Source organism: Platalea leucorodia (genome assembly GCF_965183815.1).
Source record: "Platalea leucorodia genome assembly, chromosome: 6".
Lineage (NCBI taxonomy): Eukaryota > Metazoa > Chordata > Aves > Pelecaniformes > Threskiornithidae > Platalea > Platalea leucorodia.
This window is the reverse complement of record NC_138828.1, coordinates 19284885-19307178: the sequence shown is the minus strand read 5'-3', so window position 1 is coordinate 19307178 and position 22294 is coordinate 19284885. Positions and strand designations below refer to the sequence as shown.

Genomic DNA, 22294 nt, shown 5'->3' with positions numbered 1-22294 from the left:
GGAGCATGCCTGGAGTGTTTTTGGTGAAGTGCTTGGCTTAAAATCACAAAGGTGATGGGATTCAGGAACAATCTTGTTTTGTCCTATTTTTTATGTGTAAATTGTGCCTGTCTTCAGGCAAGCAAAAGTTGGGAGATGGTGAAAGAAATAGTTAGCATTTCTTTCTCAGGAGAAATGGTAGCAGTAGTCGGTGCTTCTGTGGGAGGAAGGAAGACTGTGCCCGCTAAGGAGAATAAGGAGGTGCTGGAGCTGTGATATCCTCTGCTCCTTGTGATGGTGGACCTGTGGCTCATCAGTCTTTTGGCACGCATCCACACTCACCGTGCTCATACAATTAGCTCATTACACAGTTTGTCAGCAGGAATTCTGTTGTGTGGCATTGGTATATTACTGTTGCATTTCAAGAGGTGGGGGAAGAAGTATCTGAAAAGTGCTGATTTTTTCATATATTTTAGGAATTATGGTTTAAGGACTGGTGTATATGATCTACACTCACTAGTTTCGTCTCCCTTAAACCTAAAATGAAATTTCCATTGAACCATTGCCTTGATACCTTTTCTTTGACAAAGTTCTGACAAAAGCCATATATCTAGGTAGACTTTTGTTTTATTTGAGGCTTCTATGCAGAATGTTAAACTGACAATACAGTAAATAAAGGAAACAAGTCCTATTTCAAGGTAATTTTCTTCAGTGTATGGTAAAATCCACATCCTATAATTCTACTGAAGAGTTTTGTGAACAGCTCAGTCATCAGGTTAGTACTATTTATTGGTTCAGAGAGATCATGGATGCATGCAGGGGAAAATGCTGGTTGTTTAGCTATGAACCACTTGGAGTAGTTAAATTTTTCTGCTGTTAATGAATGTAGAACTTTTCTACACTTGCGTTATTTGATAAGAATGCAGTGAGCCTTATGCCACCTTTGTCTTGAAAACTATGAAGCTGTTAATTACAGAAATAAACAGGATTCACATATTTCACCAGTTTTAGTGCAGCACTGGGATTCTGTTCAGCCAGGCTTAGAACAGGAGACTTTCATTTATGTCTTCTGCAACAAAGAAGAAGAAAATGTTATTAACATTTGATGCCAAAGAGACGTTTTTATGCTGCATCACTATCAAGGAAGTGATACACTAAAGTTTCAGAGGGCTCATGTAGGGGAACGCTATCCCTAACAAAAAACAATTATGGTTGCTGCTATCATATTCAGGAGCCATTCATTTAGACCCTTCTTGATAGGTGCTTTCTTGTTTCTAGTGTTAGGTCTCCTTGATCTGTTTGTAAGCCAAGAATCCCTTCCACCCACTTTTCACAAATGACTGACCCTAAACCCCTCTTTAGGTGAACAGTCATTGGCAGCAGTACATGTGTACTGTGATAACTCTTCACAGCATACTTCCACATGCCGTTTGTGACTGGTAAATTGTCATCAGAAGAGCTGGAAGAATTGTGGGAAGAGTGAAGGCTCTGCATGTCTGATCTCTGACCAGAATCAGCCTCCACTTAAAACCAGGGAGTTGCTAGTAGGATTTTGAACACATTTCTTCAGTCCACATGTTTAACCAAATGCCTTCTGTTCTAGGATTAACCCGTGCTACTGCTACCCTTGCTTAATGACTGGCAGTATTGTTCAGCTGTCACTCAGGGTTCATCAGAAGAAGGTAGATTGTGAAAGAATGCCTTAGGTTGAATGTAGTCATGTAAATCTCAAATTGCTATCATGACAGCTTCTGCTCAGCTGCTGCCTAATTCTAGAGACATCACCAGCACAGTAGTACCTAGTTTTTCACTTTCCTAGTGACGTCTCAATGTGGATTGAGCTGAACCAAACATATGGCTAGTCCATTTAGGATTCAAAAACTGTCCCTGCCTCTGCCTAAGTCTCCTGATGCGTGCAGTCTCGTGGGCACCATCTGAACATGTGTTGCATCTGACAGATTAGGTAAAATAGCTGGTTTGGCCTGCAACTACAGCATGATGACAACATTTGCATTGTATATAGTAATCTAGAGGTGAGCAAAGTTACTTGATCAGTGAGAGATCTCAGTTATTTTCCCTACTTGGCTTGAGATCCTTAAATGCATTTTCAATCAGTATGCTTTGACCACTGATCGCTTTGCCATTCCTTTGGCATTCCTTTGGCACTGAAGGATGAAATAAATAGAGTGTTTCTTGAGAGGCAGATGTGCAGAACATATAGGTTCAGACACCACACAGGAATGATTTGATATTTAGTACAAACTACCTCCCAAATTTTTCCTCATGGAAAAGATAACTTTTTCCTATCTTTATAAAACAATTCAGAGCCTTGCACCTTTTGCTGTCCTGTTACTGTTCCATTTGCCTCCATGCACAGTAGCCATGAGCTTCTGGCTACAATTTCTTTCCCATACATTGTGGTCTGAGAATGTGCCTAGTCTCGATAGGAACGTTTTGTCCTGTACATCTGCCTCTTTTTTTAGGTTTACCTTCCTTAATCCCAAAGCAGCGGCACCATTCCTTCAAAGCAATGAGTTTGTCTTGGTCTCCATCACACTCTTGGAAGAAACGGGTTATGCAGTGTTCCATGGGAACAAGGGAGGCTCTCAAAGGTGCGAGCTCAGAGTGTGTTAATAATCTGAAAGAAAGAGCAGGTATGTAGAGCTGTATTTCATTAATAAATCATCAGGATCATCAAAGGTGCTCTAAGCTGCTAGAAGATGACAACAGTGGCTTTGACAGAGATGGCTGCTGGATTCTGTTGTGGTGCTTCTGTAGTGAATCTGTCCCAGGCCCTTACGATGATGTGTAATACCTGATAAACTAAAGTGTCTTAACTGCTATTTTTTTGCTAACATTTTTTTCTAGAAAAAGTATATCACTGTGACTTGTTCACAACTGATCAGTTGTGGAGTTTTGCCATTAATCTTCAGGAGATCAAGCTTGCAAAGTGCTTAGACAGGCGTGATCAGCACAAGGTATTGAGGGCCTGCAGCCTTGAAACATGAATCCCACCACCGAGTACCATGACCAAAAGCCTGAAATCTGAGTCATGTTCTCAGAAGCTGGTGGCTTCCTCTGAACTGTGACACTGATGTTGTCTTACCATATCTGCTCCTTAAACTGCGAGACTTCATAGAATCACAGAATCATAAAATGGTTTGGATTGCCAGGGACCTTAAAGGTCACCTGGTTCCAATCCCCCTGCCGTGGCCAGAGACACCTTCCACTAGACCAGGTTGCTCAAAGCCCCATAGGCTTCTGTAGTATTAGCTGAAAACTATGGGTACCTTGCTAGTGAATTATTGCTGACAGGCCTCTGCCCTTTGTACTGAACCTGTTGCTCTTAGCTTCAGTAATAACAGGATCTCATGAGCCTTGTTTTGTTTCAGGATGATGGCATTAGTAGCTATTAAGACACTGTAGAGCTTAAGGTGTAATACGTGATGATTATGAAAGGCAAGAGGATAGCAGGTTCTGACATAAGACATGGCTCCAGCAAAACAATGAGAGAAGTTCTGTGTTAGAGATTAATGCCCCCTTAGAAAGAGGGGGATACTGGCTTCTATCAGCTGAGGGACTGGTCCTGTATGTAGAGAATCTTTCAAGTGGTTTAGAAGAGTAAAACAGCCTTAAACAGCAAATTGGAACTGAACCTGCAAAGATTGTTTTTTCTTACCTGTCAACAGGGTGCTGATCAAGCTGATGAAACTGCCAGTGCACAGGGTACACATACATGTGATAATTTTTCTCAAAGTCATGCAGGAGCAGCGAAACTGCATGGTCACCAGCCACGAGGCGCTTGTCATTCTGGTAGATTTTTTTGACCTGAACACAACAGAGAAATTGATATTTTTTGTTCAGGGATGAGGATCTGTCCTGAAGAGAACTATCCAGCAAGGAGGTGGTTTGGAGAAATGAATCTTGATAAAATACCACTGGGGAAATGGGTTTTAGTGTTCGACCATACACATCATGAAAAGCTTGCCTCAAGTAGTGCAGGTGATTTTTGTTGCTGTCTGTCAACTTTGGTAGTAACTAGACAGGAAGAGAAATTCCTGTGGCCTAATAGTCAGGCTGAGCTAAGCAGGGCAGTACCCTCAGGCTAGTAGGAGATGAAACCAATTTTATCACATTTGTTGATCTTCTGTCCTGAGGCAAGCAACTCGGCTTTTGGTGTGAAATATGCCATCTCAGAAATCATCTAATTCGTACCATTTAGTATGAGATGTTCTGGATAGGTCAATGTCCCTCTTGGTAACTGTGTAAGTAGTCTTTGGTGTTGCTCAAGCATATTTTGTATAAACCTGCTGCATGCACCTCCTACTCCAGAGTTAGAGCAGCCCAGGTCTTGGTTTAACTTTTAAACTATTTTCTAACAGTTATGGCTTTTTAGGCAGTTATGGCATCTATATCTTCAAAACCAAACTACTGTCACCAATTCACTTGACATACAAATCCTTCTTTAAAAAAAAAAAAAAAAAAAACAGGCCCAATGGTAATAGATGTTTACTCCATTTTAAGCCCATGTAGTGTGATGGTAGAAAGCAGCTTTTTTCTCTTAAAACTAAGCATGTAATTTTATAGCCCTTGAATATCATGGTGTAGATGGACAGCGTATGTGGCTGGATTAAAAAGTGCAAACGATACCCTTAACTGTTGAGTCCATTTTCGGGTACTTTTGTATCGATGGCCAAGGACAAGGTGTGTCTCAAGAACAGAAGAGGAGCTACTTTTTGTCAGTCCAAGACAGGGATTCCCCTGCCCCTATGAGGGTCCCCTAAACTCTCTATTGTAATTCTGTCTCGAATCCTGCTGTGTGACTGCCCGGTCGCTCAGTCTCATGAGGTTCTTGAGCAGTTTTCTTCATGGTGAGTCCAAGTCCGTCCTTCCTTCCTTTGAAGTTGTCAGCAGGCTTTGTCCCCTACCTTCCTTTTCCAGGTCACGTAACGAAAGCTGAATGGCACAAGTCCTTTCAACTCTTGGGACTCCACAGGTGAGCTCTTGGCTGGCTGTTCCCTCTTACTCTGTCTTTTAATTAGTTATCCATACCCAGACCTTCCATCTTATGGCTGCTTAGTTTCCTCAAGTCCTTTGGAAAATGGCATTGACTGCATAAATTGGGTCATCCTTATCTATGTATTAGTTGATCTTTCCAACAGGTTTGTCACAAAGCACTTCCCTGAAGAGAAGCTCGTTTGTGTCTTCTGAAGCGAACGATGTTTATCTAGGTTTGCACTAATTCTGCCTTTTCTGCCTCTTGTCCGTAGACACTGGCTTCAAAGTAATACAGCTGGCTTGCATTTGCTTGGACAAAAGGAACATTCATAGCAGAAGTGTCTCAGCTTCAGTGAGTGCGAGGGGACATGTAAGTGTGTTTTGCAACTTAACGAATCTAATTGAGTTTAAATTGCCTTAACCAGAAAGGGAATGCTCATAGGAAATGGGAGAACTCATAAGGTGCGAATCACTTTTTTTTTCACATGGTTAGCCTGGCTCTAACAATGTAGCCGTGTGGTCTTATTTGTAAAGGATTGCTGACCTTACTCCTTTGCTTTTCAGTTAGAAATCCAGAAGTATCGAGATCACGTTCATAATATTGCATGAGGATGTTTTTGAGCCAGTCTCGCATCCGGAGGGGGAATTGATCCACTTCATAATCAGTACAGTGGGGGATGTCTGTGCCAAACAGGAAAGCTTGTGTTAACAAGTGATCTGTTAAGTCCCCATTTGAGCATTTCTGAGCCAAGTTAGATTTGATTCTCACTAGCAAAATTCCAGTTAAGCTTAAAATTGATGGAGCTGTTAATACATAAAATTGGGACTGCAACTAATGGGTTCAATTATAAATCTACCTTTCTTTGGTGCACATGCTTAACCAGTTGTGCAAGGCACAACCTTTATGAATCTGTGCAGCTTCTGAGCAGAGTTGTGCAGTGAAACTGTTATCAGTCAGTTGCATGAAACAGTCCTCAACAGCAAAGGAATATTCTGGCTGAGAGTGCACTCGGCTCCCAGGTTATGCAGCAATTGGAGAGCTTGGAAATCAGTTTTGGCTTGTAGATTCTGACTTCTCCATTTGGCATCTAAGTAGTTTTTTGGGGTTTTTTTGGACTTGACATTTTCATTTATTAACTGACTGTAAATACTGGTTTTCCGGTCAAGGTATTAAAACCATCTTCCGATGCTATAGCAGTGGGAGCATGTAAGACAGTGCAGGGGGAAGATGGCTGACAAACTAGTGTAAACACAGGAGGGATCTCTTTGGGATTCAGATGCTTAATACCCTTAATTATAGAAAAAGTGACTTTTTAGACATGTTTAGGGTTTGAAGGTCTTAATTAGCAGATAATTGATGCAGAAGGGGGAGATAACAGGAAGGATGCAGATAACTTCGGGCTAGCTGGTGGTTAAGGCTACTGGCTCTTTATACCCAGGTGAATTCTTCATAGAGAAACAAGCCTTACATTTGCAGGAGCCCATATAGTCTAGGTGCAGCTGGCGTCCCACTTTTGTCCCTTCAAGTTGACATTTGGTGCCAAAGAGTTGACATGTGCCATCATAAGTCTTATTATCCGTACCACAAACCTAGAGGAGGAGTGAAAAACAAAACCACTGCCACCACTGTGTTGAGAAAAATTCTGGTCACTTATATAGGCATTACAATAATACAAGTATTGTTAACATATGATGTAGCAGTTGTGAATACCCACAGGGAATACATGGGACCAGAAGTACTGAAAATTGTAGTTGTTATATGCCTACGTAAGGATTAGTTGTCTGTACTTAGACACCCAGTTTGGAGACACTTGAATTTATTTTTGTGTGGTAGTAATATAGTTTCTGAGATGGTACATGATTATTACACTAGATATGTACTAGTATTCAGTATATGCTCTAAAGCATCAAATGGATAAATAGAACTTTTAGTGACAGGGAAAAGCTATGATCCCTGAGAGACTAGGTGAAGCAAATCACTTTAAGTACTATGTAGCTATATGTGTTCATACTATTCTCAAGCTATAGTCAGTGACTTTGGGTACTTTATACTTACTTTTACAATTACTGGAATCACCCAAACGCAATTGCATGCTTTTTAAGGTAGAATTATTCTAAATAATAGCAGGGGAATATGTTATATTGTAAATATTTTAGCGGGCTTTCCCCCATGCTGTGCATTGAATGAAATACTTACATGCTCATAGTCTTTGGTGGAAGGGCAAGCTGCAGGATCTTGGCAAATACAGCTGGGTTTCCCTTGTTTGTCCACATGGCAGACTTTACCTCTTTTGCAGTGGAAGTTCCTACATGGGTCTAGCGATCATAGCAAGAAGAAGGGACTGTTAGAGGGGATGGGATGAGGCCAAGTGTTTGTCAGGTACCACTGACAGTCAGAGGAAAATACAGCCCAGTATTCACCAAGAAGTCAAGTGCTTTTTGTAAGTTCGTTAAAATGCAGCTGGATCTTGTATTGAACAAAGGAAGCCAAACTTTAAATGAGGATTTTTGTGAGACTTCTAGGAGTCCCAGGTTTGAGTTGGATGGGGAAATAAATTTCTCAGGAAAAGCTATTTCTTCTGTAAGGACTGACATTCACCTCTGGCTCCCTTTGGTGAAACATATCCCATCTGTCCTTGCTGAATCCAGCACTGGCACTTGTCCCGCTCCTAGTTGAATTCAAGCTACTGTTCTGAAACGGAACAGTAATTCCCATTCCTGTATAACTGACACAAAAATTTGTGCACTGTCTACAAATGTTTTTCACAAACAAATTAGTAAATCCAAGGGTGTATGGAAGGGATTCTCTGGGAACACAACTGTGATGAGGGATTATGCACAAGCACAGTTTAGTCATGTGAAATCGTGTGCTGCCAAAGGCAGAAAAGAAATGCAGACCAGCAGATTCCCCAGCCGCAGAGAGTTAGCAGTTACATGATGGCTTTGCTTGTGGCTTACCCAGGAGAGCCTTCTCACTCCTGTTGCTTGCACTTTCCATCTCACCATAGGAACTGCCTGTAGTCTTAACCTGTACAGTCACAGAGAGATAAGCAGAAGTTGTGGTAAATCTTGGGAAGAAAAAAATACTTGGACAAATTTTTTTCAGGTACAAATACAGAGCTGACTGAGGCACAGTTTGCTCTGCTTGCAGCAGGAAGGGGTTGCCATGCAAAAAGCGAGAAGTGCATAAAGCCTCTGGTAGTATTAAGGCGCTCTGTTATTTGGAAGAAAAAAAAAAAGTAGGAGGTGGAGAGAGAGAAACAGGAGCTCAGTAAGGCCTGAGCACCTGGAGGTTCTGCGGTAGCTGACGTACAGCAGCGTAGTGCCTTGAGGTTGGCAGAATTGGTGCTTCAAGTCTTAGTTTGCGCCAGGGCCCTCCAGGTCAGCGAGCGTGAGCTGCCTCCGGGTAGAGCCTGGGAGCAGCAGCACTGTGAGCTGCCAGGCCAGACGCATGAAGCAGGAGCAGAAGGGAAGGACACGTCTTCAGTCCCAACCCTTCTTTGGTGCTGTGGGGAGGTGCCTGCCCTCTTTCAAATGGATGCCTCCTGTCATATATATTTTTTTTTTTTTAATATTATTACAGGTCCTTATTTAACAGCTATAGGAAAACTCACTCTTTCTTTTGAAGAACACCCCTGATTGATAGTCCACTGGTTATCTAATGGCTGACCGGGGTACAGCAGATCTAAGTGCAACATCCTCTGTCTGAAGGGATAAAGTCCATATCCTTCATCTTGTGTGAAAGTGCCCTAGCCACTAGGATGGGAACTGCTCCAGGGACTCTAGCTCTGCCTTTCCAAGCTGTTCACTTTTGTATGGTAGTGTTGAAAATCTTTGGGAGAGAGGAGTGCACAGGCTTTCCTAGTCGGCTTGAGACTGGGTTCCAGGTGTTGTATCTGTGTATCCATATTTATTTGTGTGTTTCATTACACAGCCCATCGGGGCTGGAGCTCTTACATGAGTTGTGCTCGCTTCCTTTCTGGTACAATCCATCTAAATGTTATGTGAAGTGACACAGCATGAACCAGATAAGTAGTGAATAAAAGGGGAGATGAGACTTCTGCATATTAATAAATTATAATAGTAAATTATTACATCTGTTTTTTATCCAAAATGTCCTTTCAATCATCAGGAATTTAAATTTGGGACTGGTTCCCCCCCTTTTTCTAGTATTCCAACTTTATTTTAAAGAGAATTTACCTTATCTTCCCTTTCCATTGAATTAATGCTCTGAACAGAGCTACTCGTTTCCAGCTGTTGCTCGCTGTCGGAATTAGGTGACTCATGATTGTAATCATCTTGTTCAGAGTGAGTAAGGTCTTTAATCTCGACATTTTGGTAATCCTCGGTCTCTCTACGAACTGCAGTGTCATCTTGGTTGGTTCCTTCCCCTTCGTGCTCAGAACTGGTGCTCTCCTGGTCATTACTCTGGATTCTCTCCTCTTCCTCATAGGCTGCTTCTTTCCAGGTGTAGCTGAGATCTTCCTCGCCATCAGCATCACCACTGTCATGACCATCATCATCAACATTAGTGTCCTGCATATCTTGTCTTTTCACCACTGTGTCGTGATCACTCTGATAGCTTACTTCAATATCGTCTTTCCTCTCTTGGCTTTGCCATTTGTCCTCCTGATCTTTGTTATGGGGTTTTTGAGAGAGGGGGATTTCTTCTTTATAGGGCTTCTTATGGTTGTTCTCTTTCTCTTCTTTCTCTAGGTCAAAGTTCTCACCATGTCTCTTGGTTATCCGGATTGGTTGACTGGAACCTCTCAGGATTTCATCAGATCGCATACTGTTTTCATTTTGCTGTCTTTTGTATTGGTTACCTTTATTTGTCTGGTGGCCTTTGTGCTTCATATCTCTGTAATCAGTTTCTTCGCCCCATTCCTCATCCCCTTCTTCCACACCTTCTTCTTCGTCACTTTCACTGTTTTTTTCAGATAGGCCAATTGTATTTTTATTATATTTCCATATGTTATGCTCATGATCAAGACTGAGAGCATCCACTGGGTTTTCTGCATTGCCCAGAACAGGTCTATTGGCTGTATTGCTGTGTTTCTCATGCCTCCTGAACTGGTAATGCTCAGAGCTGGACTGTTCTGTGCTGCTGCTTCCAGAATCGCTGTCCTGGTTATCAGAAGCCAAACCTGGTTTATTGTGCAGAGCAAGGAAACTGGTGCTTTCCAGGCTATTTTTCACTTGATGCTCGCTGCCAGTTCTTCCTTGTTTTCTAGTGATCTGGGGCTCATCCCTGTGCTCAGCATCTGGTACTGATACCTCTGGTTTCAGGTTTTTGTGGCTGGGCAGCAAATCACCCTTGTCTATATACCCTGCATTCTCTTCCTTTGGGGCTTCAGGATTAATATCTTCAGTCTTAAAAAAAAAAAAATAATTAACAAGTAGATTAATAAATATTAGAATTTATTTTAAGTCAATGCAATGTTATTTTTGCCTTGTATTGCAAAGCATGACACTGACTTTGTTTTCTTTGTAAATGCCTCTTTTAAGCTAGCCCAGAACATGAAATTCACAGCCAACGTCATTTCCATTTCTTAGCAAATTTGTTTCTGTCCCTTCTTTTATTGCTGGAGTTTCTGAAGAAGTCTATGCAACTCTGTTTAAGATCTCATAGGAGATAGATGCATATGGGTGTCTTGCGAAATCTCAAAATGCTTAATTATAATTTAGCGTCATAACTTCAGGCACGTGTGGGCTGCAGTAATTATTACTGACCTTAGAGAAGGGGGATGTGATACTCATCTTCCTACACAGATAAATGGGAGGCCTGGGAAAAGAGGGACAGGGGGAGAGAGAGCACCTTTCACAAGATGTCGTGGTAGTAATTCCTGAGGAGTGCGCTGCATCTTAACTATTTCGTAATCAACGTATTCATCTACTTCGAGTCTGATACTTCGAGTCTGATACATCATTGCTTCCTAGCTGAATTCATTGGGAACTATTGTATTTGGTGGCAACTACTGTATCATAAGCTCACTAGCAGGAGTTGTAGGTGTTTGCTGAGTGGCTTTCTTTTTTTGCATGCTGTCATGCCAATAGCAAAACTAGTAACTTCAGTGGAAAAGGTTCAAATGCTCAAGGAGAAAGCAGGTACTGAAATGACTGTTAGCTCTTGCTGTGGCAATTGCTTTTCTGCTGCTGTTAGTATCACAGGAGCTGCTGGGTGAGTACAGGCACTGCCAATAGCAGCGCCATGTATTTCTGAAAAACAGCTATGGATGTTCAGTATTGCTTATTGCTTACTACAATAGCACCTGATGCTGGTTTTCCTTAAAGTTTTTTGGGGGTTTATTTATGAAGATGAGACCTTCTCAGTGCCCAAGTTGCCAGAATAGCATTTCCTTTAGTGTGGGTAGAGTCATGACTGCTTGGAAACAAACACTCCTCTAACAAATACTTATACCAGTCTTAAAAAATGGTGGGATTAGAAATATTAAATTGGCTCTTGGCAGATCAGCTATATCCTATTTCCCAATGTCAAGGTGGTATCTGAATGTTTTAGAAGTTTGTGTTTTGCCTAGTGTACTTGCTGATGCAGGAAAAGTACTAGGCAATATATTCACTATGTCATTTCCAACTCTTTATTTTTTCAGGGAAAGATTGTGTGTTTGCTCAAATATAACAAATTCAGTGAAGAGCTTTTCCAGATTAAATGCACATTTCTTGAAGACCTTATAAAAATGATCTATGTGTTACCAAACATCTCAAGCTGATATTAAAACATTTGAAAATTAAATTTCAAGAACAGGGTTTTTTTACATGTGTTTTTGGGCACTGCTGTGGACAACATATTATATGTCTTTAAGTTTAAGTAAAAAGCGGTCTTCTGTGAAGGGCTTCCAGTTCTATAGAGTTAGAAAATACAAGGCCAAACAGTCATTAAGACTGTCTATTGTGGGTGTCTGTACTTGAAGCAGTAGCCTGAGAAAGATGTGGCTCATGTCTTGACATGAAGCCTCGTTATGTGCCACAGCCTCAATGCAGAAATGTGTCTGGATGCAGCTTTCAGCTGCTGCTCTTTGTTATACCTTTCTCCCCAGGATAAAATAAACTTTTAGAACTTGGTTGCTTGTGAAAATACTTGGGTCTATTAATACGATGGCAAATTTCAGTCACTGTAGCTGTACTTTACTACTGCTAGGGGACAACTGGCCTTTGACGGATGTTGCATATTCACTTGGAACTGATGATTCATTGGGTATTGCAACGTTTTGTTTTGATGCAAGTGTCTTCTGTATGAGTTGTTTCTGGGAGACAGCTGTAGGCTGCAAACTAGTGTTTATACCATAATTTGTTCTGCTGGATACTTCATTAGGAAAAGTTAATTTTTTGGTTTTCATGATGCAGAACACCATCTGGATTGACATGAAATGCATCTGGAAAGCTGCACAGAGTGGGATATAATTCATAATTTAAAAAAAGATGAGCATAAGAGTTGGGATTTTGCATCTCTTACTACAGAGCATGCTCTGAATTTAGTTGTTCCAAAACATTCATTGGCTTGGAGCCAAGGTCCACCGTGTCTGAACCACAAATGCTCACCGGAATGGTGCAATAAAAAGGAATTTTAATTTGGGTCAATGATGAATGCAAAATTGTGAGCTCTGTCATTAGCATGCATGTATGGCATAGGGCTGCTGAAGTCATCTGTCTCATTAGCATCAGGGCTGTGTATCTGGCCTGTCAGCCATGGTGTACTTTTCCAAGATGAGCTGTATCTAATGCTCTGTATTGTGAATAATGAAACATATGGTGGCTAAAATTCTTACATGTTTGAGACTGCATATGATCACTTGGTGTGATAGATTGAGGATTGCATCCTCCTTGTTTACTGGAGCAGTGATAACCACAAGTTCAACTGTCAGTGGAGCTTATGGTTTGTACAAATATGGGTGTGATGATTATATGTGGGGATTCATTTAAGGTAATTTTTTCAAATAAGTGAAACTTCTGTTGTGAGCTTTAGATTTTGTCCTGTTCTGTTTCTAGCTATGTAATATGTGAGGCACGAGATGCGTTGTACTAATTCTTGGGGTGAGGGGACCTACTTTTTTTTTAACCTGAATCCATTTGCCAACCACTACCTATGTACTAATGTGGTTTATATATTCAAGATGAATAACATAGGTTGCCTCTTAATGTTTAAAGAACAAGAAGAGTACCTTTTCTGGAGTCTTCTGTCCACGGGTTCCGAGTTCGTAGTTTAAGGGATGGGCCTAGAATAGACAAATATATTCAATATCTGCATGTAAATAAAAATCTTCTATAGGTCAATGGAATAACACAGAGTATTCACAGAATGGGAAACTAAGTTCCCAGTAATAATAGCATGATGAGGACTTACTGGAATAGCAAAAGCTGATCCTACAAGACAAACGAAGAGAGCTATAGCCTTCATGCTTTTCAGAGCTCGTAGAGGACAATAATGGTACAGTGGTAGGGTTTAGAGGTTTCCTTTCTGCAAGCAACATGAAAAGAAATAAAGTTAGGATTTGGGTATAATGGTCTGGAAATAACTGATGGAAGCAATGTAGTGTCTGCTGTAACTTGCTTAGTCTGAAGACCCACAAAATTTCCACACAGTATCCAGTAGTATGTAAACTCAGGTGTTAGACTAGCTTATCTAGAGGACACTTTGGTTTTAGTTCTTTTACAGGACTCTAAGCTGTATGCTGTGTTCACAAACTCTGTTGGTGTTACTAAAAGGCAGAGTTATGAATCTGTATAGGTTCAGCCCTGTAAATCTTTATCCACTCTTCTGAAATACTACTTTGTGAAAAATGTCCCTTTTTATTTAGTTCTGAGACAATGCCTGTTTGTGGCATCTCTATGGCCAAGGTGTCTCCTGGCTGCTCTCCTTTGTGGCTGTAGCAGGAAGAGTTAAGTGGTAAAGTTCTGCTCAGCAGGTCTCAAAGCCCAGAAATGCTGTCTGGGCTGCCTGATGGATGGGTGCAGTCCTGCTTCAGAGGCAACAAACCCAACTCTGCTGCACAGTAGTGTGTGAGACAGATGGCTGGAAGAACATGCAATGCATTAGGGATGTTAATATCTTCATGTGAGTGAAAGACAGGCAACTCACTTTTACCTCAGATGTCACCAGCAAATTTTCTCACTTTTGCCATGCACATGAACTGGAAATTTCTATGGCTGTAGCTGTATCACTGGGAGAAGCAAAAATAAACAATTCGTATTGTTTTCCCCTTTTTTTATTTTATTGCTTTCTTATTCTTTTTAATGCCCTCCTGTTCTTTTTTCTGTATTCATATGGAATCAGCAGGATTTTCACTCTGCTTCTGTTTCTGCTCTCATTCTACTGGCTGTTCTTCCTTGGAAATTGTCATCTTGGTCTTCACCCTGCCCTTGCTCTTTAAAGTGTTTTCACTTTCCACCTGCGTCCTTTTTCATTGCTTCCTCCTTTGCTAATGAAACATGTGTCACCATGTCCTTAGTTGAAGAACATCGTGTCTTTTGCTGGCATATGAAGAAACTGGCAGTGGTTTCAGCCAGTTAGGTCAACCGTATTCAATCACATGAGGCTCAACGTATGGTTTTAAAATGTTGTTCACCCAGATGGGTTTTCTTGAGGAGGTGGAGTAACGCAAAACCCCAAAAGGAGAATTCCACAGGAGCTTGTGTTTATGGGAACCAGAATGGTGAAGCAAGAAGCAAGGACTTTGAGCATTACATTGATTTTTGGTGTAGCAGCTTGCAAAAGCATCCTGGCTACTGCTGTGCTTAAATCTGAAGCGCACACTTTGAAAGATCCCTGTGTTATACATTATTTAATGTCACTATCTTTTAGTTAATGCACAGAAAAATACTTCATTGGTGGGGCATACCTAGTATGCAAACCATTTTTCTTGCTGTTAACTGATTTAGTCCCCAAATTATCTCTTATCTAATTATCTGTTAGCTCTTTGGCATCCAGAGTTAGTTGTTTAAGATGTTTTCAGAGGGAAAGACAGAATACAACAAAAGCCATTAATGAGCATATGCAAAATGCCTCACTAGACTGTGTATGGGCAGTCACTTCAGATCAAGGCAAGTTTTGTTAGACTGAGGGTCAGGCAGGCGACTTGCCAGAACCACAGGGGCATAATCCAGTTTCATGTATAGCCCTAAAACCTGTATACCATGCTTTTGAAGGCCTGGCAAGTGACTGAGGAAAGAAGTATTTTAATTTGTCAGGTAGTCTTGATTTCTGTTTCTCTCAGCTCCTGGTAAGCAACACAGCTCTGGGCATGTCACTTAACTGAGTTTCTTTTTCTAAAAATCTCATTTGTCATTTGTTTTGGTAAAGTAGCTTGAGAGCTATAAATTGAAAGCTCTGCATGTTGTATTCTATTTATAATTACAATTTTGGAATTTGGCGCTGTCACTGGCTGTAAAAGTTGCCTCTGCCACCTTTGTCCAAATAATGAAAAAGTGGTCAGAATAAATCTGAGTTAAGGTGGCAGGACAGGGCTTTTGTATTTTTCTCTTAGTAACTAGCCCACGGTGGCCCATACGAAGCATGTCTTCTAATTATTGGGGAAGTCTGGCCACCTTGAATGGAGTATAGCAACATAGTCTAGTTGAGTATGGTTTTTTTTCTAGTCATAATAGTCCAAATGAGTTGCAAGGATTTATATTTCCTCCAGCAGGATAATCTGCCCCAAACATTAAGTAGCATTTCAAAACAAACATTAAGCAGCATTTCAAAACACACTCTTAAAATGTAATGCATGTGCAAGTATTGCCAGTGTTAATTCCTGGGTTTTGCCTTTCTGAATATGGCAGCAATACCAATTCCTGAGCAATAAGTATCTCCTCCCACTGTTTTCAGAGCAAGGAGTTTTGGGGCTTAGACGGTGCCTCGTAGCGGACCTGACTGCTCTAAGTTAACCATGCAATTCTGTGTCTCCTTCCTGTGATACCAGTCCCACTGTGCAGCCAGTGCAGGGAGCTCTTTGCAACTGGCGGCTGGAAACTGCCAGAAAAGTTCAATAGCCATAGTCACAAAGATTTTTTTCAATGCTGATGGTACTTATGAAGGGAGAGCAGTAGGGGAAGTTGGGATGACTGCTATAAAAGCTGCAAAGTCAATCACAACAGCTACTTCAACAGGGAGGAAAAAAAATCATCTTTGTACAACGGACTGTGGTCCCTTCTGTTGGCCAGGGGTGAGTTGGTTGGGCTCCAGGGGCTTGGTTGTGCAATATGCCAAGAGCTTTTACCAGAATCCAGCAGAAGCTTTTTGCTTGCTACACATAATCCATGTGATGGGTTTTAGGTGGTTTGCTGGAGCAGGACCAAGGGATTTGCAATGTGAAGGATAAAGCTCTTAGGGGAAAAAAAACACAAGGAACTCTTCCTGCAAGTCTACGGCCCTTTTTGCTGCAAAGGTTATGGCTCACAGCAATGGGATTTTTGTACTTGCTCGTTTAGTCTTTCAGTGTTAGAAAGGAAAAGTCATTTTTGCTGAAGTAATAGAATAGACAGCCTGAGCAGGTGCAGAGATGAGAAAGCTCTTGTGGGTCGTATGTAATATATGGCAATTAAGATGACGGTAGTGGAAGAAATTAAGTATTGGCTAATTGTCATTCAATGCAAGGATCTGCATTGTGACATTCGCTTTTCTTACACTGAATTCTAAATGTGAAGACATTTTGTTCTTGCTTTAATTTCCAAATTTGTCCTACAGAACAGAATTTCTAAAAGCAAGCTTTCATAACATATAAGCTTAATAGAACTGTCAGTAAAGAACTATTACACAAGAAGCTATTTTAAAAGCAAGCAGACACCCTCCTGGAGAAATGCAGTCACTATACTCTGCAGGAAAATCTGCAGGAAAACTTAGCCAAAAGATGAATATGAAATTTCTTGAATATGATTTTTTTTTTTTTTTTTTAACCAAGAAATGAGGAATTTAACAATACTCAGCTTGGGGTATTGAGAAAACACCACTATCTAGGCCTTCCACCCCTTTTTCGGGCTTGGAAAGAAGAATATGTTTTGCCTGAAACTTGGAGGAGACAAAAGCTCGGAGTTGTTTATTCCATTGCAGTGTGTTCCCAGCAGGATACATGTAGCTTAGCTTAAAATGGCCAGAAAATAAAACTGCTTTTCTTGATGTGGATGTGATAATTGCTCTGAGTAAACAACCCCTGAATGACCCTTTTCCAGAGGACAGTGCACAGCTGCTGAGCTGAGATGGAGCTAAGGGTGCTTTGGTGCACTCAGTCTTATTGAACACAGATGCAGTGGGCCGTGTTAGACAGCTCCAAGGTAGGATCTTGCAGCTTCTGCACAGTGAAGTATGTCCAGCTCATGAGAGCCTCTGCCAGGACTTGAGCAGAGTTGCTTTATGAAGAGGAGTTGCCTCTCTGAGTATGGGCTGCATGCAACAGCCCTGTGTTGTCATCCCTGTATGCACCTGTGGGGCTGCTGAGCATGGTGAACATCAGTCCCAGCCTGTGATCAGGCTTACAGAAATGTATGAATTCAGGCAACTGAAGCCTCTGATACGTCAGTAGGTTTTAAAAGATTGAATGCTTATCCATCTACTTGGTTTGCTGAACTTGCAAACAGTAACACTTTCCCCTCCAGTAAGGAGAGCTGGAAAAATGATCACAAGTTAAGTGTCAGTTTATCCTTAAGTGCATAAAAAAGAAAGTACCTTTTAAAGGTTCATGTTTATGTGTCGTCTTTGTGGAAACCCAAAGGTTATAACTCAACAGTTCAAGTTTTAGCTGAGATGACTGTTCATGTCCTTCAGCCTTCAGTTGTGGAGACTACTGCTCAGGGGTTATTTCACTCCTTGTGGTTCTGCAGTTGCTGGCATCTTTGCTGGAACTCAAGCAACGCACTCTTGGGGATCAGAGAGACTACTTGTGAGCTTATCCCTGACAGGAAGACTGCACAAGGACTGCCATTCTAATACTGTGTCAGCAGTCACGTGAAATACTGATCAACGACACTATTTTTGTCTAGAGGGCTTGAAGTAATGGCATCTGGCATGCCTGCTGGTCCTTCTCGGCTATGCTGTACCACATGCATTTTGTATACCAGTCCAGCTCAGTCACCCAGGAATGTCACCGGGGTTCACTGTTTCTCATTGCTTGTAGCAGGAAGTCTGCATCTTTAATTGAAAATTAGAGAGGATTTCAAGAATAGATGAGATGCGGTCTTTCCTGCTGACTCTGTATTTTGTTTCTGATTCAGCATTGTTGGCAGCCGCTGAAATAGCAAACCTCATACAGCTGGGACCTAGCAGGTTCTCTTGCTTTTTGAAATGCCACCCAGAAGTGATTAACTTGCAAAGGCTGTGGCTGAAGGTAACAAATACCTCATGTTTAACAAAAGAAATCATGGGGACTGACCTACTTTCAGCTCTAGCATTGGCAGCAAACTCTGCGTAGGCTTTCGTTGTTAGACCTTACTCTAGAAGATGAAGTGGCCCAATCCCCTGCCATCGCTAATGAGCGTGGATGTTGTCTGGCATGTAGAAAACGGATCTGGAAGACAACAGGTCAACTTTGGAACTCAGTTTCTCATTGTGTGGAATGGGCATGAATGCTCATTTCATGAGGATAAGACTTGGTTAATAAGCTTTTGTAAAACCTTGAGTCAGGTGAAATGTTTTAAGAGACTATGATTTTCATAATTATTAAAATGATAGAGAAGTTTCAGAATTGAACTTTCATTCATATATCCCCAAAGTATCATTAAGAAACTATGTAATGTGATTTTATTTTTTCTTTTAAGTCACCCCCTTGAAACTTTTTTGGACTGCAATAAAATTAGATGTCTTGTAATTATTGTAAAAGGTCTCTGCTTGGTGCTATGTCAAGCTTGTTACCAAGAAATGCGGATGCCCACATCCTCGCTGATAAATGCTGTAAAGATGTAGTCCTCATAGCCAGGTGATGATCACACAGCGGATGGGGTTTTGAGTACAAGTATTTGTGTACAAGGGGAAATTCATGAGTGTGGAAACAGAGAATTCTCTGTGCAACGTCTGTTCTTTCTATAACCAAGAGGTATACATGATACTCCTAAATTGCAACTGGTACAGCACATTCTTATGTCTAGGTCTGTTTCAAAAGCCCTTGTGAGAGCATGTGTGTATACGTGCTAGATATGTGTATAAGCTGGTTCATGTGTGTATATAAATATATATATATTAGATATATATTTATATACATACATATGTATATATATATGTATATATATATAAATAAAAGGCAGAGTTTGAGGCAGAGATCTGATCTGAGTAAAAGAAGAGATTGTAATAAGAAAATAAATGCCAAAGCATAAAACTATTCCACTCATTCTGTACCAGTAAATAGCTGCTAATGAGAATCGGTCCCTCTGATGCTACCAATTTTACAGCTGTAAAAGCCATTGGCCATAAGTCCTTGATGGCTGATTGCAAAAAAACCCAAAACATCAGTATTTCAGGACATGTTAAAACAGTTTTTAAATAAAACATTCGCATTAACTTAATGTAATTGATCTGTTACACTTCCCTCTACCATTTGATTTTATTTTCTACTTGTTGAGATCTGTGGGTTTAGTTGGTTTGTTTTTTTTGTTTTTTTTTTCCAGAGCCCTGTGTAGTTTAAGTCCAGTTCAATCCAAAAAGAGCTGCTTTGATTTAATTTGGGAACGGTCAAAATGAGACCTCTATAGTAGCCAGAATTATTTTCTACATTTGATATCAATTGGTGGGTTTTGTTGTCTCCCAGAATCTGCATTTCCTTCATGGATGCCCAGTTTGCTACAGTTTTTTGCCAGTTCTACCAACACCTTTATGAAAGGTTCCTCCAAGACCAGCCACAGTTTCTCTCTCTCCTCTCCATTTGGAGAAAAGAGAAGGGTGAATCTGCTTTTTGTGGCCTCATCTATCAGATTAAGGTTCCTGAGCTGATATTACAAGAGACTGCAACAAGTGTTGGGAAATCAGGTCGCACCATGGCTTTCAGCTGGACGATTGTATGCTTCTGCAAGAGGCATATATTTTGCTTGACTCTTGTTGGCCATTGCATAATGCTTTATTGTTTTGCAGGATCACAGGGGAAATAATGGTCCCAGTGGTAAGATAAAGGTCATCTCCCTCAACACAATAACTATACAGTGTTTTCTCTTCTAAAGAACATTTCTTTCTGTTCTAGGCATAAACGTCTGAAATGATTTATCCTTAAAACAAATAACGGTATTCTATGAAAGCTTCAGTTATTTCACAGTAAGTGAAAAAAAAACTTGCAGAGGGTTAGATACACGGCATTCTAAGGTTTTAATTAAAAATAAAGGAGAAACAGTACCATAGCAGTAGAAGAGGTGCTCCTTCTTGGTTAGCCACTGATGAATTGGAAATCCTTGAGCCTTGCAAAATCGTGCTGCTTTTCCTGTGATATGTTTTGGTGTCTGATGTGGAGTCTCTCAGCAAGTGTGTTTTGCTGTGAGCTTCAATGAAGGAGGACGATACTCTATGGGTAAACTAAAGGAAACAATCTCCTAAGCTTCCATGGGATGAGGTGGGGGGTAAGGGGCCAGTGTAATTCCACTGAATTAATTGAATCAGAAAGACTATTCAGTGTTCACAGGCACTGGGCCAGTGGAGCTCAGCCGTTGTGTGGGAAGGACATATCTGGTCTTTTGTGGGGAGGGGAGCCAAAGGGAGCGGGTGCAATAGTTTCTGCCGCATTGGCTGGCCCCAGAAGAGCTGAACTAAGGGATCAGCCGGGGCAGTCACATTGTGGGCCTGGGGGACAGAAAAGCGCAGAGGATGCCAGTCCTTGCTAAACTTTTTAGGGTTGTTTCAATATACTGTACATGGCACGTGTAAGCCTGTAAAAAGGAAGAAGGTAGAGGAGTGAAGAGCAAAGCTTTAAATAAAAAATGTGAAAAATAGGATCGGTTGGAGAGTCTTGCATAATGCTTAGGAGTTAGCTGTTTTGAAGCTGTTGCCATGGCTGTGCTGTCTGATAGCGACAGTACAGAGCAAGCTGGTATAAGTGTGAAACCTCTACAAGTGGTGCCTGCGTGCAACAGATGCTTTGTGGCCTTTGGTTCTGTAATGATTCAGTATTAATGAGTTTAATCTTTCTTTTTTTTCTTCTCATTTCATTATTCCATAAAATGCACCTCCTGAACTGGAATACTTTCTGGGAGGTTCTCAGATCAGAAATAGTGGAGCAGGTGCACCAACGTAAGAACAGAGGCACTTCAGTGGCGTATGCAGCAAAGTCAGCAGATCAGGCCTCCAATTTCCTATTCTGCCGATATCGTATCTTACTAACGAGGATGCTTTGCATATTGTGCTCACATGGTTGGAAGAAAGCTCAAAGTGAAATGAAATAAAATGTGTGAATGGTAAGAACTGTAGTGCAAATGCTGAAAATTCAGTAATTTTAGATAATTTTAACATGTTGGGTTTTTTTTAAGATTACAGTTTCAGTAGCTTCTACTCTGTCATCCCAAGAGGTAACAGACATTGTGAAGGTGATTAGACAAGATACAGTGAGAAATGTACAAAAATTTACCATGTTTTATGTGGCCAACTGTGAAGTTTATTGTTAATAAAATAAAAAAAAAAAAAAAGAGAGGCTGAAATCACAGCTGAGCCCTCTCTCTGTAGACCAGGCAGAAAATAAAACTTTGACAAAACCCCATGAGAAATTCTTTAAATCCCTTCCCCTTTTATCTCTGCTTCTTTGCCTGGAAACTAATTCATGCTTATTGGAGTTGAAATTCTGCTGGTCTGTCAGCCAGTCAGCATCTGAAAGGAGTGGTGATATTTCAGAACTTCACGTTTGGTTTTTCTTTTGTTGTGAATTACTAAAAGATGATTGATTGGTTTTATCTATTCAAAACTTTGTTGTGTGCCATGAGCATCCCTCTTTGTACTATCAGATTAGCTTTATTGGGGGATCAAAGATAAGTGTTTTTCTGTGATTTTTAGATATTCCAGGTGTGGACAGATCCTCAGCTAATAGAAGACAGACATTCAGGTGGCGCCCCAGAAATGAGGACAAATATGCCAGTGCTAATCTTATGCTAGCTAAGTGTCTAGCTCTCATAAAATTTTCAGATAATGGCTATTAACATTGCCTTGAAATTGTTAATTCACAAAAAAGTGCCAGACGGCAAAGAACTGGGCAGGAACTTGAAGCTGAAATTTGTAGGGGTTTGAAGGTTCTTACTGGAAAACCTGTGTGTGATTTCTAAGCTTAGCCTGTTTCTGTGTTTAAACAGCTTTCTTGGGACTTAAAGGGCGATGGGGAAGGAAATGTTTTGGTTTTGAGGATGTTGAAGG

At 40.9% G+C, this 22294-nt stretch overlaps 1 protein-coding gene across 1 annotated transcript; it reads right to left on the bottom strand.

The window, feature by feature from the left end:
• Positions 1 to 1019: 1019 nt before the first annotated feature.
• Positions 1020 to 10737, bottom strand: SPARCL1 (SPARC like 1; the record flags this gene model as incomplete). The annotated part of the gene is made up of 9 exons (XM_082315044.1): positions 1020 to 1048; positions 2469 to 2617; positions 3659 to 3807; positions 5522 to 5658; positions 6447 to 6567; positions 7175 to 7293; positions 7912 to 8005; positions 9178 to 10350; positions 10711 to 10737. 9 exons carry the CDS (start codon positions 10735 to 10737, stop codon positions 1020 to 1022), a joined length of 1998 nt encoding a protein of 665 aa, XP_082171170.1.
• Positions 10738 to 22294: the final 11557 nt, after the last annotated feature.